We start from the raw sequence: 25,171 nt of genomic DNA on the forward strand, positions 1-25,171 counted from the left end.
GCTGGTGCAGGTCGAGAGAGGGAGGTTGTTGGTAATATAGAATAAGGTAGTGTCTGGTAGAGATGCAGCAGGTCATTGTCCGTGCATTCCTTCATTAATTGTAACCTTTTCAGAAAGAGCAACTCGTATCGATAAGATGATCGTCTATCGATAGGCCCTGCCCTCAGTGCCGCTAGGACCGCTCGCCTTTCTCATGCTGTGATGCCGTTGTCCGCCAGTGTAACGCTTGTACTTTGTACAGGACAGGGTCCATCACCACCAAGAAAGTTCTCGGTCTCTGTTCCGGTGCTCTTTATAATGCCGAAGACGTCAGTAAGACCTCTTGTCTTTTCTTGACCGCAAAGGGATTTCATCAAGGCTGTTTCCTCACCTGTGAGTACTAGCGAATCCATGCGTTGAACGAACGCTCCGCCACATCACATCTACAACTTGTACTTCTCCCGGGCCTAATGCTCCCTCTGCCAACTACACGTTTTTGCGCATCGTGTATGCATGTAGACGTCTAGAGGCTGGTCCGTCGAGCAGGCATCATGAATCTGGGATCTCTCCCAGGCTACTATTGGGGTAATACTGCCTTTGCATCGTAATATATCTTGCGAACATCGAAAAACCTGACGTGGTACAGATGCCGAGAAACGGAAATATTTCCCACTGTTGGCTAATCACGTCGCCCCGGAAGGCGCCAAATACTCTCGCGAGAATGTGAAGAGAGAAAAGGAGCAATCAAGGGTTCGTACTAGACTTTCTGCTCTCACTTGATATCACTTCCTCTCGACACCTGGTCTATCGTCTTCCTTACAATTTCAGACTTGCCCCCTTCCTTGCATTCTACCCTACCTCACTTCGATCCAGTGCGGTCCATCATGCTGAACGCTTTCAATGCGGATTTTCAGAAACGAAGGAAGACGGCTGCCTTCCAAAAGAAAAAAGCCACAGAGACTGTCAAACGATCGCGCGTCCTGCAGTCTTCGTTGATTACCGGCATCGGTCTGTCCAGGGAGCATGGCATCGCTTCTCGCTTGACCACCCAGGAGGCCAGGGTTGCTGCGATGGGTTCGCAGTTCCAGAGTTCTGACCTTCTCAGTCTCAAAGGCTGCGAGAGCTGTGGCAAGCGAGACACTGTCTTCGACTTTGCCATGGACCCAGCGACAGACGCTATCGTCTGGGGACTTGGCTCCCAGTCGTTTGGACGGATTCAATATCTAGCAGAGTACGTTTTGAGATCTCTGACTTCTGTTTGATTAACTGACCCTCTCTCTAGTCCTCAATACACCCATGACCTGGCAGTCTTCAGCTCTGAGATTTCCTCTATATCCGTCACATCTCAGCGGACCGTGTTTGGCACAGCACACACTTCAAGCCATCCTGGCAACGTCTTTATCGCCGGACTTTCCGAACCTTCGGACGACAATGCCATCTTCCCCATCGTGGACTCGCCTGCTCCTAGCTACCTGCGCCTTGGAGACGAAGACACGGACCTTTGGACATCTAGCCCTAACCCTGCAGGTGGCCTGGACATCGTTGCCATCGGCGGCTCAAGCGACGTCTACATGGTCGGCAGCGAAGGCACTCTGTTACAGACCTACCACGTCGGAGCCGACGTCCGCTGCATGGACTGGTTGAGTCCCACTCTCGCAGTCAGCGGAACGCGAAGAAAAGGCGTCCTCCTTTTCGACGCTCGCGCAGGCGGTTCATCCACGAGATTCATCCACAACAGCGGCATCACCGGCGTGCGAAGCCTAGGCAGCGGATCCCAGATCCTAGTCGTTGGCTTCGACGGCATGGCCGTCTACGACGTCCGCATGCCCGCGGCGCGAATCCCCACACGCCACCATTACCACCACCACCAACCCCCATCTCCAGCGCTGTTCCGCATGCCCTTCAAGACCGAACGCCCCTCCACTGCACTAGACATCTACCGAGACGCGAGCATCGCCGCCGTGGCAGACGACACTAACGTCATCAGACTGCATTCGCTGTTGACTGGCAAACTCATCGGCGAGCTGGGCAAGCCTGATTGGTCTGTGGCTCCTAATCATGCGAACCCCAGAGGCGCGATTTCGCGCATGCGGTTTTCGGACGACGGCGATGCCAAGCCTACGCTGTTGGTTTCGCAGGGTCCGGATCTTAGGGAGTGGTCGTGGGGTGGTATGGAAGATGACGAGTACTGAGAGCTGCCTCTTTTGCCGGGAGTCAACTCGGTCCGATCAACCTGTCTTTTTTTTCACTGTTCACTTCGGCTTTTCTTCTTTTTTCTTTCTTCTTTTTCTGCTTTTTCTCATACATGTATCGCGAAGGCGTAACACGGCGTAACGGGGACGGGAGCGCAGCAGACAGAGCAAATCCAAGAAAAGGGGGCCAATAATACACGGGGACTCTGCGGTTCAGGGGAGAAGTGTTTTTCTATTCTCCTTTCTATTGCTCTTCTCTTTATTCTCTTTCTTTGCTAGTTCTCTGCTGCACATGAAGCTACACACGACCGGCGGTTAGGAGCCATGGCATGGCATGGCATGGCTGGATGGGTCCGTTGAAGTAGGTACCTTATGTACATACAGGGTACATACAGACATTACAGACATTACTGACACTACATCGAGAACAGACGACTCCATTCCTTTGCATGAGATAGAACACCGCTCGCTCTGCAGGATGGTACTTGTTTGTCTGATGTGAGTATGATCAAAGATATGCATCCATCTCTCCCTATCGCTCGCTCTTGTGAAATCTCTAAGGTAAGCTAGGCTTACTGTACGTCTGGCTTCTACCTACAGCTAGATCCCCTCTCAAGCATCTACTTGGTTAGTTGGTTGTCGAAGCTTCTGCCTCGACCTCTCTGCACGCCACTATCGCCTTCGCCTTCGCTATCGCCTTCCCTGGCGCCCCCTCGTTCACAGATCAAAACAGGGAGAACATCGACAATAGGGCGGGTAAAAGAGGTAAATTGAGATTTTATTTTCTCTTACTTCACCATCGCCCATCGCCATCGCCATCGCCATTGCATAGCTAGCTAGCAGTTTGCGACACGGTACGACATGACACGGCACGGTATGGTACGGTATGGTATGGTATGGTACGGTATGGTATGGTATGGTATCTAAATGTGCCTGCCTGCCGCTGGCAAGAAGCCTGTATAAGAAGCAGGTAGATAGGTGGGTAGGTAGGGTAAACTAAAAGTACGAGTACGACAGGGTACGACAGGGTACGACAGGTCGGGAAGGGGGTATATTCCATTTTCGGAAGCAAAAATCAAAATCAAAGCAGGAGATATAAAACAAGTTTCAAAGCAAGAAACGCCGAAAAGGCCAAGAGAGCAGCAAGCATAAACGTCCCTGTCTGAACATGGCCATGTGTCGCCGGTCTTTTTCCGAGAATAGGAAATTGCCCCTGTGGAGAAAAAGGGACATGTATTGATGATCCAACGAGGAGAACCAACCGTGTCGTCTGTTTCAACGCAGAGAGCGGCAGCTTCGGACAGGAAGAAAAGCAAAAAGATCAAGAATCAGGCCGTGAGTTTCATCTTCATGTCATAAGCGAGGCCCTCCTTCGCGGACCACTCCGCCATCAACGAATACGCGAAACGCACAGCCTCGAGAGGCGGCGTGTGGATCCCTATGTTGACCGAGAACCTTCCCTTGTAATGACCTGGTTTGACGGGCGGGTCTGCGTCTTTCGCAGAAGAGGTTAGAGCCCGCTGCCAGGTCTTGGGGTAGTCGCTTTCTAGCACGCTAAGGGGCAGTTTGGCCAGGGCTTCGTCGACGGCCTTGAAGGCTGCTAGAGTGCTGTCGTGGAGGTTCTTGGGGTCCGGGCGCGCTTGGGGATTGGTCAGGCGACGCATGATGATGCCGTTGTAGACGGCGCCGAGATAGCATGTCAGAGCGGACAGGTGAGGATACGGTTGGCATCGCGCCTTGACTTGGCGCCAGAAGCCGTGGCATGAGATCCAGTTCTGTACGTCTGACAGCTGCGGGGGGCTGCGCGCCGCGTAGGCTTTGTCGTTGCAGAAGAAGGCAAGAACAAATGCGAGGAAACTCTCCATGGATGAAAGAGCGCCGATCTCGGCTCGCTGGGTGGATCGCGCCGAGGCTTGAGGTCCTGAAGTCGAGTCTGGCGCCGCGTGTTTGAGCTCTTTTGCCAGTTGGCTCAGACGAGTGTATTCGGCTTGCCACGCGTGGGCTTCAGGCGTCTTAGCCGAGGAAGACGAAGGGGGGCGAAGGCTAGAATGGTTTTGTGAACCCGGGCCAATCGTCCCTGTTGTCGAGGCCGGTGTGCGATCCAGACCACCGGATGGAGTGCTGATGCGATGCAGACTGTCGCTTGACTCGACGCGCTTCATGGCGAGAGAGGTTCGCAAGTCCTTGCGGTTAGTCGGCGTCGCTTGTTGCGATCGAGCTGCGCCATCTAGCAGGGCAGGCGAGCGGAACTCGGGTGGCAAAGGCGTCTTCTGATCCTTCTCAAGTCTGAGTGCTGGTGGGATTTTCTTTCTCTTCGTGTCTGGTTGCGAAAGACTGTCGTCCGGATCACGCGGGCGCTTGTTCGCCGACTTTGGTGTAGATGTGGGTGGCTGTAATCTGTCTGGAGGAGGTTTGGGCGCGTTTCCGACCTTCCTTGCTAGCCCCTTTGCGGGATCAACTTCAGACTCATCCTCACGACTACTAGGTTCGCGCTTGACCTTGCCCTGTTCCGCATTCGATGCTGGGGGGGATGGCTGGGGTTGCCTGGATGGTTCGGGTTTCCGATCCTTGGATGCGCGACCACTGAACTGTACAAGGCGACGAAAGCTCGCCCGGTGTCTCTTTGGGATCTTCAGAACAAGCAGAAGGCTGCGATTGTGCTGCCGATGGCCATTCGAGTTGACAGTGGTGGGGCTGTCGTTCATGTCCGCGCGAGGAGGGGAATGATTTGAATCCTGCCTAGAGGATCTCGTAGGGGCAACATTGTAGGTGCGTGCCACAGTCTGGCCAGAGGGACCAGAGTCTGCGCGCTTGTGCTGCTCTCTATCCAGAGCGGCCTCGACTTCTGGGGGCAAGGTAGGAGACAGGCGACCAGGGAGGTACAGCGAGTCTAGCGGGGAGAGCCTCCCCACCGGTAAGGCGGAAGCCTGCTTTGTGCGATCTGCGTGTCGAGAAGTGGACTGAACGGGCGACGTTTGTTTCCGCAGCGGTGGTGCGGAACGTAGAGAGTCGCGGGGTGGTGAGAGTCGCTGTCTCTTTGGTGGGCTCGGTGGAGCAGGGGAATGCTGCTTGCGCTTTGGCTCTCTCACCCCCGACATGGCGCCATCATGATTGGTGGACATGGCAGGCTTCTTGTCTTGAACAGACTCGGGTTTTTGTGGCAGTCGATGCTGGTGGCTCGAGGGCAATGTGGTCGCAGGCTCTTGATTGTTCGAGACTGGTGTGGGCCGCGATAGAGGGCCCCGGGCTTGCTTGTCCTTGTACGCAGCCAGGCTGATCTTCTTCTTGGGGCCTAGAGCAGGCGTACTGGTTGCTGTCGCATTCGGGATTGGGGTCGAGATGGGAGTAGGGGTAGGATTGTAAGTGTTGTGGTTCGGATTAAAGTGAGAGTATCGCACGCGCTCGTACAAGTCCGAGTAGGGCTCGCGGTAGAAGAAGGTTTGGTACTGAAGCTGGTAGTTCTCATTGCGATCAAACGGAGTGTCTGTCAACCAGGCGTCCGCCGAGAATCGGGAGTAATGGTGGTACCTGGGCTCGTCCTGGGGGATAGTGGTAATGTATGGCTCATCGGAGATGTGAGTGCGTAATCGATCCACGACTTGATTCAATTGCTTGAGTAGTTGCTGCTGCTCTTCGGCCTTGGCGACAAGTGAGGAGGAAGGAGCGGACATGTCGAGTGAGGGTAGTCTTTCGGTGTCAATGACTCAGAGCGCTGACATAGCCAGAAGGCGCACAGTGGTGGTCGGGAGTGGTTGATGCCGGCTGGTATCGATAGGCGCGGATCAGAGATGGGATGCGGTAACATGAATAGAATGTGAATGCGACAATTCCAACTGTGTGTCCAGAATGGGATCGAATGCGCAATCGTCAAGTTTTGAGCATGCGCGCCTGGTGTGGTGATGGTGACAGCAGGTGCAACGCGTGCGCGCGATAATAAAGTCCGGGTGTCGATCATGTGTTTCTCTGACATACAGTAAAGAAGGAAGTGCGAGGTGTGTCTAAGGCGGTGAATGTGAAGCCGGTGCGAGTAAAGTAGCTGGTATAAACGACGGGCGTTGGAAACGCACGAGGAAAGCAGGTCAACGGAGTGCAATGCCGTCCGCCGTACCTGAATTGCCTAGAGGAAGAGAGAGAGAGAGAGAGAGAGAGAGAGAGAGAGAGAGAGAGAGAGAGATGGGCAGAGAGCGCGACCCTGAGGCTGAAAGTGAAACTCGGACCAGGCTAGAGCTAGTCCATGGAAGGGATGGATGAGTAGTACAATAGAAGTCAAGTGCACCTAAACCGCTCGAGGAGCTGGAGACGGGATGCAACAGAGATGTGTCATGCGACAGATCTACAGTACATGTATAAAATGGGCCCAATAAGCCTCCCCATTCAGTACGTTTATTATTATCTTCAATTACCTATACCTTACTCGCTGCCCTGCACTGCACTCTGTGATGCTCTCTGCCCGTCCCCGGAACGGCTGCCACTGCCGAAGCTCAAACTCTATTATGCGCCCCGCACGTTCTCTTTCGGGTGGAAATATTCTTGTCTCTGTGACCCGCCTTTCTGTGCTATAGTAGATTCTCATATCAGATCATATACCTCAAGTTGGTCTGCATTTGTTTCTAAAACAAGCAATTGACTTGTTGTGGAAGACTGTCAATACTCGTCTTGTGTCTTTAAAATCCGTACCGGAAATTTACCATCCGCCTGTACACGTGCACTTCTCTGATAGTCATATGTGGGTAGTTGTTACTATGGGAATAACATCAGCGAAGATCAAATGCAAAATGCAAGAATGATGGCTCTGTCTATCGTATGCCTATGTCATCATGACTGTTGAACCCAATGACTCCGACACCGCGAGGTACGCATATGCGTCGTGTGCGTCGTGTGCACTTCAAGTTCAGAACGCAAGGTCATAATATGTGCCCTGAAAGTGAGTCATGCGTTGAACGATTAACCATAGAGAGCAGTCGCAGTGTGTCGAAGACCCCTCCTTCTGTTAGAACATTACCCACAGTAGTCAACATGATCAATCACTTTCTCTTCCAATGATCCTTTTCTTACATTGATCCATCCTTTGCAATAGAATATGAAGATCCATCAGCTCTCTTTGTGAACAATCATTTAACGCTCGAAACAATCAAACAATCTACGTTCTCACTACCTTATTCAATCATAGCAGTGACGCCTGCGGGGCTGCAGTGACAGCACCGAACGGAAAATGGAAATTTCGCAGCGGAGCGAGTCAGCCCAAGTCTGGCTGTGCCTGACTGACTTGTCTCTCTCCATAAAATACAAGACAATTTCCAACAGACATACGCCCATCCTTGAAATCGATTGTGCAAGAGACATCTGTCAATTTCTCTACATCTCTCCAGAAGCTTCACCCTTGCTCTTTTCGAGCTATCTGAATCACACTCCTTGGTCTTGATCTCAGTCTTTTTTCATTCTGCCTGGCTCACGTGCTGTATCGCTAATCCTGCTCCTGCTTGCTCCTGCTCACTGCGCCTGCTATATACAGCCGGCCACTGACTGCACTTACCTCCTGATTGAACCCAGGCTAAATACATGGAAGATTAGAATTACTGCCACTTTCAACCTGGAATCGGCTCCATAGTTCACACTCCTCCAACCACCCTCCTCCTCTTCCTTCTCTCTCTCTCTCTTCCCCGACCAGAGGATGGATGCTCAGGTCGAGAGCGCCATCCAGATCGCCTTCAACCCGCAGAGCGACCAGAACGTCAAGGCCCAGGCATACACATTCCTCAACCAAGTGCGCGAGGAGGCTTCGGGATGGCAGGTCTGTCTCTCTCTCTTCACCAGGTCTCCCGCCCCCGATGAGGTTGTGCGGCATGTCTGCCTCGAGATTGTCAACCACGCTGTGCAGACCAAGCGCCTGGATGAACAGAGTCTCGTCTACGTCAAGGATAGCTTGATGGCTTATCTGCAGCAATCATGCTCTCCCCAATCAACCTCGACAGACTCTGTCAACATTCAAAACAAAATCACCCAGACCATCACCTACCTCTTCGCCGACCTCTATCCCTCGACCTGGTCCTCCTTCTTCGATGATTTCCGCACGCTGGCAGGCGACGTCTCGGACAACTCGACCTTCAATCCCCTTGGTACCATGCTTTACCTCAGGATACTCGGTTCCATCCACGACGAGATTGCGGACGTGCTCATACCCAGGACGCCTGAGGAACAGAAGCGCAACGGCGAGCTGAAGGATCTTGTAAGAGCTAGGGACGCCGGCAAAATATCTGCTTCGTGGCAGCAACTGCTCTCGCGATGGCGCCAGATCGACCTGACCATTGTCGAACTCACCCTGCGCTGCCTTGGTCGCTGGGTCAGCTGGATCGATATCTCGCTCGTCGTCAACGACACCATCCTGGCGAGTCTTCTAGACATGGCTGGTCAACCCGACATTCCGTCTTCTTCCAGCAAGCAAGGCAAGGTCCGTGATGCTGCCATCGACACCTTCACCGAGATTGTCGCCAAAAAGATGCCCACCGTGGACAAGATCAATCTCATTTCCTACCTCAACCTCGCCAATGTTGTTGGCCAACTCATAGCCACCCCGGCCTTGACCGAATACCGCTTCACTTCCAGCTACGACAATGATCTGGGCGAGACAGTGGCGAAACTCGTCAACAATGTCGTGTACGATGTCGTCAAGGTGTTGCAGACGGAGAATCTCGACCAGCAGACATCCTCTCGCGCCGACGAATTACTCCGACTCTTCGTACCCTACCTGCTCCGCTTCTTCGCCGACGAATACGACGAGATATGCTCCGCCGTCATCCCCTGTCTGACCGATCTCATCACCATGTTCCGCCAGTGCGTCAAGTCCCGCGGTTCGCTTCCCGCCGATTACGCCGCCATGTTGCAGCCCATCCTCGACAACATCATCATCAAGATGAAGTTCGACGACACCGCCGAGTGGGGCGACGAGAACGAGCAGACTGACGAAGCCGAATTCCAAGAGCTGAGGAGAAGATTGCATATACTGCAGCAGGCAGTCGCCGCCGTCGACGAGAAACTTTACATGAACACCTTGAGCAGGGTTGTCGCCGATACATTCAGCAGGATCACATCTCCCGACAACAAGCCCAACTGGAGGGATCTCGATCTGGCCCTCTACGAGATGTACCTGTTCGGCGACCTTGCCGTCAAGCACGGTGGTCTGTATCAGAAAGGTGTACCGTCCAACGCCGCTTCTCAACATCTGATCGAGATGATGCTGAAGTTGGTCCACTCCGGTATGTTCGCCCTTTCTCTCTCCTTTCTGCAATTTAAATGCTCACTCACATGCCACAGATCTTGCTTCGTATCCACACCCTGCCATTCAGCTACAGTACATGGAAATCTGCGTGCGTTATTGCTCCTTCTTCGAGCATCATCCCGAAACCATCCCGCAGGTACTCGAACACTTTGTACGCTTCATCCACAGCAACCATGTCAAGATCAAGACGCGCTCTTGGTACCTGTTCTATAGATTCGTCAAGCACCTCCGAAACCAGCTCGGAAATGTGACCCAGACGGTCATCCAGGCCGTTGCCGATCTGTTGACCATCAAGGCCGAGCTTCCCGAAGATAGTGGTCAAGACGACATGTCTTCAGATGAGGCTGACCAGTCGGCCGATGCCATCTTCACAAGCCAGTTGTATTTGTTCGAAGCCATTGGCTGTGTCGCTTCGACCGCGTCGGTGCCGTTGGAAAACAGAATGCTATACGCGCGTATGCTCATCGCGCCATTGGTGTCGGACCTCGAGCAGCACATTCCCATAGCAAAAACAGGCGACGAGAGGGCAGTAGTACAGGTACACCACGTCATCATGGCTCTGGGCACCATCGCAAAGGGCTTTTGTGACTGGACACCAGGCAGCACTTCAGGCGGTCCGCCGCCGACCGAGCTGGCCGCCGAATTCGCTCCTGCTGCCGAAGCAGCTCTCGTCGCTCTCGAAGCCCTCAAGCATGATATCAACATCCGGGCTGGCGCGCGATTCGCCTTTTCTCGCATGCTTTACGTGCTTGGCGCAACCATTCTGCAAAAGCTGCCTCGATGGATTGACGGGCTCCTGTCGCAGAGCTCGACCAGAGACGAAATGGCCACTTTCCTTCGGGTCCTGGATCAAGTCGTCTTCGGCTTCAAGTCCGAGATTTACGACATCCTTGACCAGCTTCTCAAACCCCTGCTCGAGAGAGTCTTTGCTGGCCTGTCTGAACCCACGACTGGCACGGACGACGAAATCCAGCTTAGCGAGCTGAAGCTGCAATATCTCAACTTTCTGCTCGTCATTCTCAACCACGATCTTGCTGGTGTTCTGGTAAGCTCTGCGAACCAGACAATCTTCGAGACTGTCCTCACGACACTTGAGCACTTCGCCAGGGATGCAAGTGACTACCCTGCCGCGCGACTAGCGTTGAGTGTGCTCACTAAGATGGCTCTCGTGTGGGGTGGTCCAGATCTTACGATCCCCCCATCCCCGGCCAACCCCCAGGCGTCCGCGCCTACCGTGCCCGGCTTTGATGCCTTCATGATACAACGCTTCTCGCCCCTCTCCTGGTCCATTCTCTCCTCTCCCACTTTCAATTCCAAAGACGCTCAAGCGCGAAATGTGCTCGGCGAAGCCGCCACTCTACAATGGACGATTCTGCGCAAGACAGGCGCAGAGTACGAGCGATACCTTCGCGAAACGGAGATGCGGGGGATGGGCTTTCCCGACAACGTCCTCGACGAATATTTGATGCATTTGCAAACTCAGGAAGTCAGGGAGTTCAAAAAGTTTTTCGTCAGCTTTGTGCAGCAAGCTCGGGGTTGAAGATTTTGACATTTGAGTGGAAATTCCTGTTCTGTCATTCCGAAACAGGGAAGATGAAGACATTGACTGATCGGCCCCGCCGGCGACATTTTGACATTTCTGCTTTTGCGCGTTGCATTCGGTTCGAGCGTCCGTTGGCTTTCTTTTTGTCCACTTCTTTCTTACCTCACACAAGTATATATACATAGAGACCTCAGAGGTGGGAAGGGATGGATTCGAAGGGCAATTCAACGGGTATGCGCCTCTTGCCTTACCGATGATTGTGGGAATGGGAAGACACTATAGCACAACGCTATAAAGGGACGGCAAGAGAACGCATATCCCCCAAAAGAAAACCAAAGTACGAAAGGAAAAACGGTGGAAAATTTAGGAAAAAGAGAGACAGAAATAGAAGGAAAAGTGAAAGAGAGAAGAGAGAGCGGTATATACCCCCTTTATTTGGTTTATCGGCAAGGCATGTGTAGGGAAAAGGTAGAGAAGAATTTCAAACGACCTGGAATCGAAAGCCATCCTTTCACTTTCGATGTCATAAGAGAGATGAAAGAAAGAAAATGAACGAAAAGGAAATATTCACATATCATGACTGTCCTTGTGCCTTGACCTCTTTGTTCCTCATCTACTGTTATTTCTACTGTGAAGGAGATATGATCCCTCGGCGTTCTCCTGAATTGGTATCTATATCACGAGGGTGAACGTGTCCTCGTGTCCGTCCTTTTTCTGCTTTTGTTCTATGTAGATAAACATTTTCTCTATTCTCTTCCTCTACATATCTGACGACAAGACGATTTGCACACTAGGAGAACAGAAAAGAGCAGATCACCTGCCTCATGCTTTGAACGCGAGAATGCTGTTCGACACCAAGTCGATGGTCATTCATCCCTTACTGGTCTATAGCTCTACTTGTTTAGATCACGCGAACTGGCTGGGTTGGGATTGGACTGGATAGACAGGATAGGCTGGGATAAGATAATACCGGACAGGGCAGGACATGACAGAACGCTATTGCGCGATCTGAAAACGGCATTGATGATGCTTGAGTGCTGACGTCGAGTAAACCATTTCTTTGTTACCCTTCCATGCATGCACGCGTGTTTCACACCTCAATTCCCTGGTCACTCGGTGCCGCGCTGCGAACACTAGTACGCAGGATAGGACGGATACAGGACACTGTTAGATAGCATAAAAAAAGCGACAACAATTGGAGAGTCAAAATGAAGGGCTTGAGTATATGAAATAGACTATTTATTTCCTTGCAGAAACATGAAAACATGAGCGAGGTTAGGAGGGGTATCAAATCTGGTAACAGTTCGTTTAACAAGAAAAAAAACGAAGGGTGAAAAATAGGTAGGGTCTGACGAACGAACGCGTCCTCTCTCCTGATGCTGCTCAACAGCATACATCATAGTTTCCAATCTTTTCCCTGTTGCAATTTCGGATAGAAAAACAAAACATCGGAGAGCGAATCACAGCACGTGAGAGGTACCGCCACTGCTAGTATACGAAAGCAGATCCAAGGCGCGATGGATGTCATTCTGGGCCTCAAAGACCAACTCGTCATTATCGCTTTTCGCTCCCGTTGGTTGCTGCTGATGCTTGATGGGAGAAGGCGCTTCTTGCTTGAAGAGTGTGGGCTGCTGCTGCTGCGAGCTCCAGCTGCTCGAAGGGCTGTGAGCGGAGCCTGCAGTAGCAGCGGCAGAAAAAGAAGCGGACGAGGCGGACGAGTCAGAAGAGAAGAAAAGACCGCTTGACGAACGACGAGAGGGTGGAACAAAGCTCTTGCCAGCCATTGTTGGTGAGGAGGCATATACGCTGTCGTGATCCATGCTATGTACCTCTCTGCTGCGACGTCTGTCGTCGCCGCTGGTCCAGCTGGACGTGTCGGCGTCGTCGAATTGCCAGAATCCATTCGACGTCGAAGCTGGAGACGAGAAGAGCGATGGAGGTCGACTGGAAGACTGAACGCTGCTGGGTGGGGAGATCGCATCGTGAAGATCGTCGAAGGCCGAAACTCCAAGGGTTGGTGTCGGTGAGTCATCCGAGATGGAGGCGATGGCACTAGAGCTTAGTCTTAATGGCGCAGGGTATCTGGCAGGCTGCTGTGCTTGCATGGCCTGGTCTGGAGTATCATCCAGTGTATGCAGAGCACTCTGGGTAGGCTCTTGAAAAACTATACTGGACCCTAGTCGACCGAGGTAGCCGTCCATGGGTGATTCATTTGCCGGCCTAGACACAAAGGCACTCACGGGTCTGCCGCCTGTAGAGCTTCTTCTTGTCGGACTGGAACGCTTGGAGAAGCTACGCACGGACAGGCTCCTCGTTATTGGATTAGTGTTGATTCTCAACGCCGCAGGCCTCAAGGAAGCTTGAGACGGTGTCCGCTTTGGCACAAAATCATCCCGTTCGCAGTCTGGCTGAATACCCAAGGAGAAGGCGCCATTGTCGGAAATGAAGTCGATCAGGCATGCTGATTGCCGTCTGGAACTTGGTGCTGGTGCGTCTTGGCTCTCGACCGAGCGACATTGAGGAGCGTCAGGTCCCCATGGCGGAGTGCCATGTGTGAGCACGCAGATATGATATGGCGTTGCGACTGGATCAGATACTTCTTCCGGTGCACGTGTAACACTGTGGAGCATCTGCAGCATGCAATAGATGACGATCCACCGCACTTTACGTGCATCAGCAATCGACACTTTATCAACAGGCTTCGCTGACCATTCTCCTTCAAACGATATGTATTCTTGGACGAGCTTGCAATTGCGTATGTCGGCTGGAGCAGAATTGGTTGCCATGGCTATCGCCGTTCGTGCAGTCATGCCTTTTACGAATCCGGAAGCTTTACTCCCAAGCTTGAATGACCTCAGTCCTCGTTGAGAGTCCGTTCTGCCCGGCGATCCTTGATGCTCCGGGAGCAGAGGTAGAGGGTTTGGTAGAGGCTCATATCCATGCCGATAGTTGAAGGCACTTATGTTCTGGCGTACACATATTCCACCACTTGCAGGCCTGAATAGATCCTCGAGGCTATCCGAAGACTCTTGATCGACGAGCAGATCGTGCAAGCTCTGCAATTCGTTCTTCATCCTCTGAAGAAGCGGCTTACTAAAGACCGGACCTTGCTCAGGAGGCCAGAAGCCGAATCTACGAATATAAAACCGATTCAAGAAAGATCGGAAACGGTCGAGATGATCTTGAGCCCCCGAGGACAGACCGAAGTGGCTAGGTGAAAGCTCATCTTCGAGAAACACTTTCAGGGCACGAGTGACACGTCCGAGATGCAGATCCATCTCAAGGTAAGCTCTCGCTATCAAAGCCTTCGTCACTTGTGTTACTCGCTTTGTGTTCGCGTCAGCGTATTTCTTCTCCGATCTGAATGATAGTACTTACATCGAATCCAGGAGCGTCTGTCAAGTGGTCATTCATGCCGACGCAGTGAGTAAATGCATTGATCCACAGGTGGCGACATTGACAGTGCTCAGCTAGCCGAAGGAATGCAAGAGCGTATTCTGGGCAGCCAACCAAGTTCAGATAGCCTACACGCTTAGCGTACTGGAAGAGATCTTCCAAGTTATCTGCGTGCGGACGGAAGAGATGCATGCGGTCCAATAGATCAATTAGCGAATCGCCCAGGTCCATTCCCACCAAAGGCCTGCTCATTATCCAAGCAAAGAAGTTTCGAGTCGCAAGGTGCCAACGGAAAGTACCCGAGCGTGGTTTGTCAACTGGTGCTGGAATGTATAGCTCCTTGGACGTCCGTTGATCTTGCTGCTGCCCAGAGTAGACGCCCATCATCCACGAGCAACCAACAGCGACAATATCAGCAGAAGATAATTGAAACGAGGGTCCCCTCTTCGACCGTCCCTCAGTATACAAATGTACTGCGCAATCCCCGCTCTGGTATAATTCCTCGTCCTGCATCAAGGTCAGTATAGGGAGGCTGTGCTCGTAAATCTTATCGAGTACTTACACGCCGAAGACCATCCCACGGTGAGCAAGTTCGTCGCTGGGGATCCCATCGCTTCACGTCTCGATTTCTGGAAATCTCCGGAGTGCTCTCATTGAGGGCATGCATTCTATTTCTCATCTTCGGTTGCTGAGACCCTCGTAGGACTCTGGAGAAATTAGGCACTCCTGTGTGCACAGGTCGCACTCTAGCAGCAGAAGAGTGCAGCACGATTCCATGTTTGACTTGCTCAATGGCCACAGATGTTCGATGATTTTCACCATAACAATCTTCAGCATATCGACCGCTGCGACGGCGAATGTCAACTTCCGACATTATAATCGGATATTGAGAGACAACGTCAAAATCCAATGTTATCAACCACAGATTCAACACGAATGTCCAAATTCTTCATGACGAGCGTGCAACGCAACGCCCTGCCTTTATACGGCGGCCATCTCAAGCGGGGAGCCTGTACCATCTTCGAGCAAGTATGAAGGGCTTGCGTATGGCTTGCGTTGCCAGTTCTGGCCTCGACGGACTATGCGTCGGACAAGATGGGGAAGGGAGCCAGATCCCTGGCCGGAGATCTCGACCGTAGATCAGCTCAAACTCTATAAGCGTAAGTACTAATCTCCGATTGGATAGCCACGACTAGCTTGCAGGTACGCTTCAGTGTTGAGGTCAGCACTAATTCTTCTTGTCGCAAATGCACTGTATCGTATGAAGTGATAAGAGACTTGCCCGTATAGATTTTGTGATGTTCATCTTGGTGTCCGCGTAAGCGTCAGGGATTGCATCGGATCTTATAGGAGTATAGCACATAAGGGAGACGTTCAAATGCTCGATGATAGCATGATACTGTACACAACAAGATAGACAATTCAGGATCGTCGAATTGGGGTAAGTCATGAGTCATCGTAGTCGTTTATGTAGATGGTCTATGTACAGTACGATATGCTGCAATCCCGTATTTAGCGATGGTAGACGCGGAACAGAGTCCTGCACGTTTGTTGGGTGTCATACTCGAGGCGTGAATTCCACCTGTGAGGCAAGTTAGAAGAACACAAAGTTAGAACTGACCTAAATATTCCAGGTACAACAGCTGAACATCTGACGTTCTTCCAATGCTTGATTCAATAGTGTCAAGTGGCACCGTAGGCTGATGTCGAGCTGACTTTGCGCTCTACCATGTTTCATGTTTCAACTAAGATTTCCAAGCTGTCGCTTACAATGGACAAGTACACGTGCTGTACTCGTAGCTTACCTAGTTTCTTGGTAAGAGTGCTCTGGACATATCCGGTCGTACGTTCAGCTCACTTGTACTCAGCTGCTGTAACTACTTATCTGAAAGTCCTCGTCAGATCCGGAGTGACCGCCAAAAAGGTGCTGCGGTGCGTTCCCAAAGTGACATGATGGCCAAATCGAGACGCTGCACTGACGCCGCAAGCGTTCCGGTATTGCGAGATTCGATTGACAGCACAGCAAGGGTGTACGACTTCTCAGCGCCATGCTTCGAGTTGTCCAAAAGTCAGCTTCGCTTGTCTCTGCCTTCCTTGAATGTATGTTCCTCCCGATATGCAGGTTAGCAATTGACTACTAGATAGGTTAGTTTTGACTTGTGACACATGGTCAGTAATGCGCAGACGCAGGGCTTCCCCAACATGACGACCGCTCCTCTACCCAATCTTACATCCAAATTTACCTACCTCCTTGTGGTCACAACAACTGAATCACCTTGCCACCAAGTGCCAGTCCGACGGCTCTATCAGAGACTTGTCTGGTGATGCAATGCACAAGCTACAGCAAATTCAAGTTGTGGCACGAAGCAACTTCGTGAAGAAAATCCTGCGCTCACACAGACATACAGACGGACATTAGATCACTTGACTCTGCATTCAAAAAGCATGAGTCCTCTGGCACTTTCAATGTTCGACTAACTTTGATCTTCAAATTATCTCGGTACTAGTGGAGCCTCGGCAGATTTCCGCTAGTAGACTGCACAGAATTGTGCACAATGTCGTCGCCACTCCTCCAGATGACCCAATGGAGACGGCTCCATTCCTATCCTTTGCTGCCCATTCGAATTGACCCCTGCCGGTTTGCCCCGAGCCTGCTTCACGGCAATGCGGGAGTTAGCAGCGATCGATATGCAAACCAATACTCCACCTGCAGATTACCGACATGATCGCTCGCACGAGGAGAGGCTTCTGTATGCTTTCCGGGTTGACACACGGCCCGTCTTGTGTAACTGAAATGTCAGACACTGCCAACAAGACACGAGAGATTGTCGCACAGTCGACCCTGGCAACATACGTAAATGTGGTTTTTTGCTATGCTCTAGATTCAATCTTTTGCATGTTGATCGGAAGGATGATTAAGAGCACCTCATGTGTATAGGTTGCTAACTTAGGTGGAATAAAACCAAGGTTTGTCGACACATCCACAACTCAATTGAATGAGTGTGCAAGATCCTCATAACAGTGCTACACACCAAGAGGGCTACAAGAGTGGACTGGATCTAATCTCAATAGCAGCACGCTCGGTTCGAGTAGCTCAAGATTGAAGTCATCAAAACTGACTCATGTCAAGACGTGTGAGTTTGGTACCTTCCCGATCATTGGTGCTAGTAAGTTGCTAGGTACGTAAGGTCTGTATCGATGTTATAAGATGACAAGTTTGTAGCTGCAATCACCCGGCAAAACATGGACGGATGATTGACATGTATACTACTTTCCAAATCCCGTTTCCAGAATCAGTTAGAGAGCAAATAATGGTGTCGTAAAGCGGTAGGATGTCGTTGAATGGGAACTATGGCCTGGCATCACTGGGTTGGCCGGGAGTCTGGATACCAGGTTCTGCCATGACGAACGCATTCATTACAAGGGTTCGCATGTTGTCTGTCCATTGCCTTCTCCTAAGGTTTCATAGGTGAGTCTGCGACTGGTGCGTAGAGGGAAAGCCCCTCAGAATCTGGCGTTCGTGGGATACATGCAGACCAGATTGCGGAAATGGTTCCTGCTTGCATGTTCTGATGCGTTCAAACGAGATGTGAGGTTTTCAAGAAGAAAAAAAGGTAAGTACTTCTAACACAGTGATCACGCCTACGACATTGGATATGAGGGTGCCCCGCCGTTCATCGCCTACGGTACCTCTCTCATTTCCTTCCTCGCGGTTTCTAATACATCAGCTGTTTGTTCTCCGCAAGAAGGCCAATAGTCCTGCTGAACTCGTCTCAATCACATGGTCTAGTCTAGTCTAGTCTAGTCTAGTCTAGCGAAAGGTTGTCTTGTAAGTGATAATGTTCTCGACTATGGGAGTACTTCTATGACTTGCAGTAGCAAGAGTCATAGCCGGATTGTGTTTTGTCTTTAACACATGCATAGTTTTACTCTGCGACCTTCCGTCAGTTCCACACGTACCTGCATTACCACGAACATTGGGTTATAGCTACTGCTAGTCATCCCAAGGCGAGAGATCTTTGTTGGCTCTTGTTAGTCATGGCGGTGAAGTCTTGCAATGACGAGATGATGTCGCTTTACCGCTCTTGTGAGGAAACCCCTGATTGGTGGCAGTCTTGTGCTGTTCACTGACCTACACAATGTAGGCAACTTCTCTGATAGTCGACCTCAACTTGACGCCAATTTCTTCTATCAAACACGCTTCCAAGACGCAGCCCAGCAAGAAGTCTTGAAGATTAACACCGACTTTGTTGGAGATCAACAACAATCCTTCAATGTTTGTTGTGATCTAGAATCTTGAACGAGGCTATACTGATCTCTTCAAGTTTGTCTATGCTCCGGGACCACCTTCTTCTGTGGCTCAGCCTGCTTTACATACGCAGCGAGCTCACTCTTCGCAGTCAGGTCTCTTACGGCGAGCACTTCAACCTATCGACACGAATAGCTGGCAGCCTGCAGTACAGCACAATCCTCCCGGGCCTCCAGATATCGGATCTTGTAGCACCTGGTTTCCATACGAAATGTCCACAAGCTACCAAGTGAACAGCAAGACTTGGCCGGGACACGAACATGAATGCTACCAGCCCTTCAGCGCTCCTCAGTATACCACTTGCCCAAGTCTGGTGACTGCGGATCATGATGATGCAAGCCCAACCACCTCCCCTGGCAGCTGGATGACTTTCAGTCCTGCGCCCAACTTCGAAGATTCGAAGCCGGTGTTCGATTTCAGTGCTCGTGAAAGATGTATGTACGATAGCAGAAGGTTTTGCCCGAAGGATGCTCCATTGAGCTTTCGACCAGCAGTGTTCGGGATGAACGATGTCGACAGCCAGTCCGGACGTGGTAACCCGGTTTACATCCAAGAAGATGTTCCAGACATGAGTCACCTCACCTGTCCAACAGTAACAGGATACATTTCTTCGTTCCCTGGTGTTGAACACCTTCCGAATGTCTGTATATTCGCACATGTACCCGCCAAACCTATCCTCACGCAGATGTGCAATGAGTCAAATGCGGGAGTTCTCCCATCACAGCCAAACCAACAGCCAGAGCACATCTATCCTGGTCTTCTGTCAAGGAGCTTTGGAAAGGACACTGCAGCCGTGTACGACGACGGAGAGAACATATCCATAAGAAGTGAAGACACGGCCATGGACCAAGCGATTCCCAGTGCATCAGGAGACGCAACAACGACGACACCAAGCACACGAGACGACCCACTCACACAACCATCGCTACCCTCGAACCGACAACGGAACCTCCAGAGCTCAGAGGACCGCAGCCAGCGCGACAACTTCCTGCTGCAATGCCGGCGCAAAGGCCTCTCATACAGAGAAATCAAACGCAAAGGCGGCTTCTCCGAGGCTGAATCCACCCTGCGCGGGCGGATCAGGATCCTGTCTAAGCCCAAACACCAGAGGGTCAGGAAACCACAATGGCGTCTTAGTGATGTAAGTCATTCTCAAGAGCAAAACCCTCCACCTCTGAAGCGCCTCAAACGAAAACAAATCAGAATAATATTTCTCATCTCCGCGCAGGAACTAATAAGCAAGTACAGATCACCCTGCTCCGCCGCGCTATATCCTCTCTCTCCAAAAACCCCCCATCTACAATTACTACTACTGCCCTACCCCTACGTCCAAACCCAACAATCACAGCATCCACTCCCTACTCCTCTTCCTCCTCGAAGCCACCATGGAAGAAAGTCGCCGAGTGGATGCACACGCACGGATCGTCCTACCCGTTCGCGCCAGCAACTTGCGCCAAGAAATGGGATGAGATCAATAGTTACTTGATTGATTAATTGGGTGCGCTTGGTCGATGATACGGCCGGGTGTTGATGAGGCGCAGCTTTTCATTATATCCTGTCTAATTTTGTCTTCCCTTTTTCCTTTTGTTTGTGTTCTCACCATTTTTCTTAAAGTTTGTGCGTGATGAAGATCGGAATTGAGGGAAGGAGACTCACGTCTGGAAATGAAGAGGGGGGGGTCCATGGTTTATGTTATACTTCGTACGGCATTACTTACAGCATTACTTACATGAGACGACAAAAAAAAGAGGGGGGGACAGGGTGTGGTGGGTGGTCACTGAGGTTCTACATAGTCAGAGAGTACTCGTCTCATAATCCCCAGAGCAATCTCTCAACAGCGATGCTTTCAGACTACACGTAATCGTCTTTTTCTACTACTATCGCAGAGCTGTTTTCTCCTGGTCCAAGAGAGAAAGAGGGGGTGATTTGTATCGTCATTCATTAGATAGTTATACAGTACATTCATAGCGCAAGAGTGGACTGGCCGAACCCGACCAAAGCGGCAGCACAACGTGTGAGGGACTACCCAGATGGGAGTTGAAAAAAGAGAAAGGACGAGTGACGAGGAAGAGCAGGCGCAGAGAGGCATGGGACCTTGATTTAGTCATCTCATCACCATCTGTTTCGTCTTCTCTGTGCCCGCCGTTTGGCATTCACTTTGTCCCTTTTCTCTCTTGCAGCAATCCGCTCTTCGGTTTCTTCTACTACGACTTCTGCCTCTTCGTCTTCGTCTTCTTGTTCTTCTTCTTCGTCTGCATCTTCGGCAAGTTGCTGCTGTTGTTGCTGCTGTTGCTGTTGTTCCACTTCAGCCGCCAAGCTCGCTCTAGTCGTGCGTCTCTGTCGCGTGCTGGCTGCTGTTGATGGCGCTGACACTTTTGCTGTTGTCGTCCTATCCTCTTCTGCTGTTGTTGCCCCCGTGCTCTGCTCCTTGAGGTCCTGTAGCGTTTCGTCATCCATTTCGCTGAGGTCTTCGGACATTGCTCGCTTGCCAGTCCATCGTTCGTCGTATACTGTCGTTCCAGATATGTCAAAAGCTTCCAGGTACCAGGGTGTACCACCCTTGGCCCAAGGGTCTTCGACGGGCGCTGTTTGGGTGTCAGCGCCAAGTGCTGACCGTAGAGAGCTTTGGGTGTTACCTTGGATGTGTTGCAGAACGCTCGATGTTGAGTCTGGTGGTGAGGGGGGTTGCTTGACTTGAGCGTTCGCTACGATTGACAACGTTCCAACAGTCGATGCTGTTGGTACATCTTTGTTCTCCGCCGACCTTGTCCTCGGCCGCTTCGAGATGTGAATATCATCGCCCGTCGCGTCCAGTAAACGCATCGCGCTTTCTGTGTTGTCTGCGACATCAGTTGTTGCGGCAACGCTGTTCTGTGGGCTCGGGGAAGCGCCAGCAACCGCAGAGGCTGTGGGGTTCTCGGTAAGATATTTGCTGGCATCACTATTCGGTAGCGGTGGATGTGTCGCAGCCAAAGAGCTTTCGAGTCGGGCGTCAAAGGCGGCCCATTCGCCCATCTCCTTCTCGAATGGTATGCCCTTGAGCTCGGCTTCTTTCAGCCTAACAGCATCGAGCATTTCCTTGACAGCTTTGGCGATTCTCTTAGTAACCTTCTTCGACTCCTTTTGCTCGTGTGATAGGGCCAAATGCTGTGCTGTGCCAGGTGGTGCGCCATTCAGCTGGTCATGAATATCATTTATGTCTCGGATGCCGGACTTTTCGGGAACCCCATCTAGACTGGCGATGACCGGTAGTAAAACATTCGTGAGGTCGGACGAGAACTCTGCGACCGAGGTGTAGTATCGATCGGCGAGCTTGTGCTCCAAACTCTCAAATCCCTCCTTGAACATCTCTGTCTTCTCATCAAGTCTATCAAAGTTAGCTACATGCCTGGGTACAGCATCATTTGCAACTTACTTTTGTGCTTTCTGCAAGATAGGCCATAGCAACGGAATGATGGGGAAATAGATGGTGTTCATGATGTCTCTTAAAGACAGCACATCATGGAACTTGAGCTCTTCGCGTTGTCGCACAAGTTGTACTACAGACTGCAATTGGTCAATGTCCGCACGAAGGATGTCTGAGAACGCAATACGCCGCAGCAGTCTGGCTCTGCCAATGGGTCCCATGGCCTGGAAGTTACGACGTGTGATTTCCATCGGGGAGAACGATTCCAGCTGGAGCTGAAGTCGTTTCAGGAGTGCGGCGCCCTTGCGTGCCTCTCGCTTCAGAGTCCAATACTTGCATGCCTCCAGCAAGAACTCTTTTCTCTTACGAATGGCAAAGCGCGTAAGGGAGTTGTCCACAGCATTGAAAACCACGGCAGGTACGACGGGAGCTCCCGAAGGCAGTCGCCAACCTGTTTTAGGGGGTGAAGACTGAGTTCTCTTACGTTTAGCGCTGGAGACGACGATTGTGTCATCTCCTTGGCCCAGCTCATCGGAGAGATCCACGTGCTGATCTGGTTGCGGAGGGATCAGAGCCAGAGCAGCGGTCTTGCTATCCGCCCAGCGTCGGTTTCGCATGGTGTGTCTATAATAACGCTTTGCTTCAACGATGGCATTATCGACATCATGTTCACGACGCCAGTCAGGTGGCACGTGCCTGTCGCAAAACGCCTTGAGGACGGAGGCATCGATACTCCCAGCGTGGGATGATTTCATCTTAAGAAATAATCGAGCCCTCCGCGCACACGTGACATGAAAGGCCTGGTAGCAAGCCTTGTTGCCACACTGTATACAGGCACCCATTCTCTGATTGCAAATGTAGCAGTTCTACTCCTTGTCAGATAACCACGGTATCTCACGCCTCAGGGGAAAGTACTCACGAGGCTCCAACGACTCTTCGGGACTTTCTCGACATCTGTGATAGGCTCCATGAAGGTAGTGTTTGCAATAGTCACCTCGGGAATCCAGATTGCGCACAGCAAATGCGACCATCTCAATGTGTTCGTCTGCTTGAAGGCGCCATCAACATTGGGGCAAAAGATACAAGTCTTCAAGGATTGTTAGCGCTGCTAGATGAAAGTGGTGATGTTCGTGTACACATACCGGTGTGCCGCGACCAATTTCCTTGCACTTGCGACAAAACCATTGACCTTCTGGGATGAAAGGCACTCCATAGCAATCCTGATGAACTGCCAAGTCGCAGCCATCACAGAAGATAATGGCGTTGGCGTTTTCGCAATCGCCGTCATCGCAAATGACGCACTTCGTGTCTGGTTCGTCTCCTGGCCCAGAAGGCTCGCCATTTACGGCGGCGGCGGAGCTCGATCGGGGTCTGTGAGTCTGAGGATGTCGTGGATTCGGCTTTGGTATGCCTGTCAAGACATCGTTAGCCTGGTTTCAAGGATAGTGATATGCAACTTCACGACTGACGCTTTTCCAAGGCATGATATTCCCTCTCGATTTGCGTCATTGTGATTTCAAACATTGACGGCTTGATGGGGTCGACGCCTTCTTCCTTGCGGTGAAGATTGTGTGCTTCAAGCCATCGGTCGTCCTGCTCGTCCATGTCGTATTCGACGTTACCGACATGAGCAGATTGGGGATCGGGGAGTAATTTCTCGTCGGACTCGAGTCGAAGGGCTGACTCGATATCGTCATCGTAGGGGCCTTCGACGTGGCGAATAAGGGCATGCCGGGGCAGGTCGAAGCGGTCGCCTTCTTGATAGCCGACATTTGCCATGGACTTGTCGACATAGTTGACCTGCACTGTCGTGTCTTGCTCGTACTGTGTGAATGTATCAACGGTCCGGTATGAGGGCTTGGGGAGGTTCAGGCGCTCTTTTGGATTGTGTGTAGGCATGGGCAGTATCTTAGGAGCGGGTGGTGAGCCAAGACCGGTAAGCATAGCATCAGTTCTCCGCGGGGGACGTCCTGGCCTTCTCTTCGGTGTCTGTACTGGTTGCTCCGGCGCAGGCTGGACTGGTGATTGACCGGGCTGATGGGAGTTTAGGGTATCCCCAACGGTGTGGTTGTTGTTATTGTTAATGTTGTTGCTGTTGTTGGTGACAGCCTGTTTTGCCATGGCCAGGCGAGCGTCATCCTTGGTAACGCCATCGACCTGATCAGCGGTAAAGAGCATAAGGGCAGCATCGAGATCCAGGTCCGGGTGGAATTCTTCCCAGCTCCGTTCTTCACGAGGCTTGTAGCCATCGCTGGCCTGACTGGCGGCGGCCGCAGCTGCAGCATTACTGTAACGCGGCCTCGGTGTGGCAGCCGCTCTTCTTCCTGGTCCCCGTTCTCTTTCTCTATCTCTCCTGGGCCGGCCAGGGGTCGGTCTGGTATTGCGCGAGCGTACGGGTCTATCAGTCGCAGGAGCTGTGCCGAAGGTCAGGTCGGCGCCAGTGCCGTGGCCGTGGCCGTGACTGTGGGTGCGCGCCATGCGGATCGGGGTTGCAAAGTCCATGGGTTCAGCGGCATTCACATCGATCCATCTACCACCTCCTCCAGGACCTCCGGGGATGTATCTTCTTCTCTTGCGCGCCGGTACAGTGTGCGAAGACGACAAGCGGGCGGGGGGTCGTCCAGGGGTTCGTTTGCGTGGAGAGGGTGCTGGTGTAGTTGCAGTGGTTTGCACAGACATGGCAACGTCGCGCAATAAAGAGACAGTCGATGACACACAGCTGGCGCAGTGGAGGCGCTACTGTTCCGCACTCATCAAACGCTGGATCTTGGACAAAACAACAGCACTTCGAGGTAGACGCGTGCATGAAGCGGTGCGGGAGCGCAACAAGCGCGTCGTGGAGTCTAAGTCTAGACCGGTACCGTCCAAGTTCGCCGATTACCGAGCAGTCGCAAAGCCACTCTGGGTGGAGTTATTATGGATTCAAGTGATCGGGAAGTTGAAAATGATCGATAAAGATGGAAATGATGATGATGATGATGATGATGATGATGATGGATGAACCAAGTTGTTGATTACCTATGTCTAGGCAATAAATGATCGAGTCGGTGATGCTCCAACTCTCCTCCGC

At 51.7% G+C, this 25,171-nt stretch overlaps 5 protein-coding genes across 7 annotated transcripts; 2 read left to right on the forward strand and 3 right to left on the reverse strand.

The window, feature by feature from the left end:
- Window positions 1–530: 530 nt before the first annotated feature.
- AAFC00_001808 (uncharacterized protein) lies at window positions 531–2,171 on the forward strand (the record flags this gene model as incomplete). The annotated part of the gene is made up of 4 exons (XM_069341044.1): window positions 531–564; window positions 626–729; window positions 894–1,210; window positions 1,262–2,171. The coding sequence occupies 4 exons, from the start codon at window positions 531–533 to the stop codon at window positions 2,169–2,171; spliced, it is 1,365 nt and encodes a 454-aa protein (XP_069204555.1).
- Window positions 2,172–3,499: 1,328 nt separating this feature from the next.
- Window positions 3,500–5,842, reverse strand: AAFC00_001809 (uncharacterized protein; the record flags this gene model as incomplete). Its single annotated transcript, XM_069341046.1, has 1 exon — window positions 3,500–5,842. The coding sequence occupies one exon, from the start codon at window positions 5,840–5,842 to the stop codon at window positions 3,500–3,502; it is 2,343 nt and encodes a 780-aa protein (XP_069204556.1).
- A 2,000-nt stretch (window positions 5,843–7,842) lies between these two features.
- AAFC00_001810 (uncharacterized protein) lies at window positions 7,843–10,987 on the forward strand (the record flags this gene model as incomplete). Its single annotated transcript, XM_069341047.1, has 2 exons — window positions 7,843–9,424; window positions 9,483–10,987. The coding sequence occupies 2 exons, from the start codon at window positions 7,843–7,845 to the stop codon at window positions 10,985–10,987; spliced, it is 3,087 nt and encodes a 1,028-aa protein (XP_069204557.1).
- A 1,463-nt stretch (window positions 10,988–12,450) lies between these two features.
- On the reverse strand, window positions 12,451–15,260 carry AAFC00_001811 (uncharacterized protein; the record flags this gene model as incomplete). 2 transcript variants are annotated; one of them, XM_069341048.1, is made up of 3 exons in its annotated part: window positions 12,451–14,316; window positions 14,369–14,893; window positions 14,949–15,260. In XM_069341048.1, 3 exons carry the CDS (start codon window positions 15,258–15,260, stop codon window positions 12,451–12,453), a joined length of 2,703 nt encoding a protein of 900 aa, XP_069204558.1. The 2 variants fall into 2 exon arrangements, with proteins under 2 accessions (XP_069204558.1, XP_069204559.1); XM_069341049.1 differs by having other exon boundaries at window positions 14,949–15,053.
- A 5,547-nt stretch (window positions 15,261–20,807) lies between these two features.
- Window positions 20,808–24,780, reverse strand: AAFC00_001812 (uncharacterized protein; the record flags this gene model as incomplete). 2 transcript variants are annotated; one of them, XM_069341051.1, is made up of 6 exons in its annotated part: window positions 20,808–21,280; window positions 21,332–22,062; window positions 22,111–22,967; window positions 23,021–23,188; window positions 23,244–23,512; window positions 23,571–24,780. In XM_069341051.1, 6 exons carry the CDS (start codon window positions 24,778–24,780, stop codon window positions 20,808–20,810), a joined length of 3,708 nt encoding a protein of 1,235 aa, XP_069204560.1. The 2 variants fall into 2 exon arrangements, with proteins under 2 accessions (XP_069204560.1, XP_069204561.1); XM_069341050.1 differs by having other exon boundaries at window positions 20,808–22,062.
- Window positions 24,781–25,171: the final 391 nt, after the last annotated feature.

Source organism: Neodothiora populina, assembly GCF_041146345.1.
Source record: "Neodothiora populina strain CPC 39397 chromosome Unknown canker_contig_13, whole genome shotgun sequence".
Classification (NCBI taxonomy): domain Eukaryota; kingdom Fungi; phylum Ascomycota; class Dothideomycetes; order Dothideales; family Dothioraceae; genus Neodothiora; species Neodothiora populina.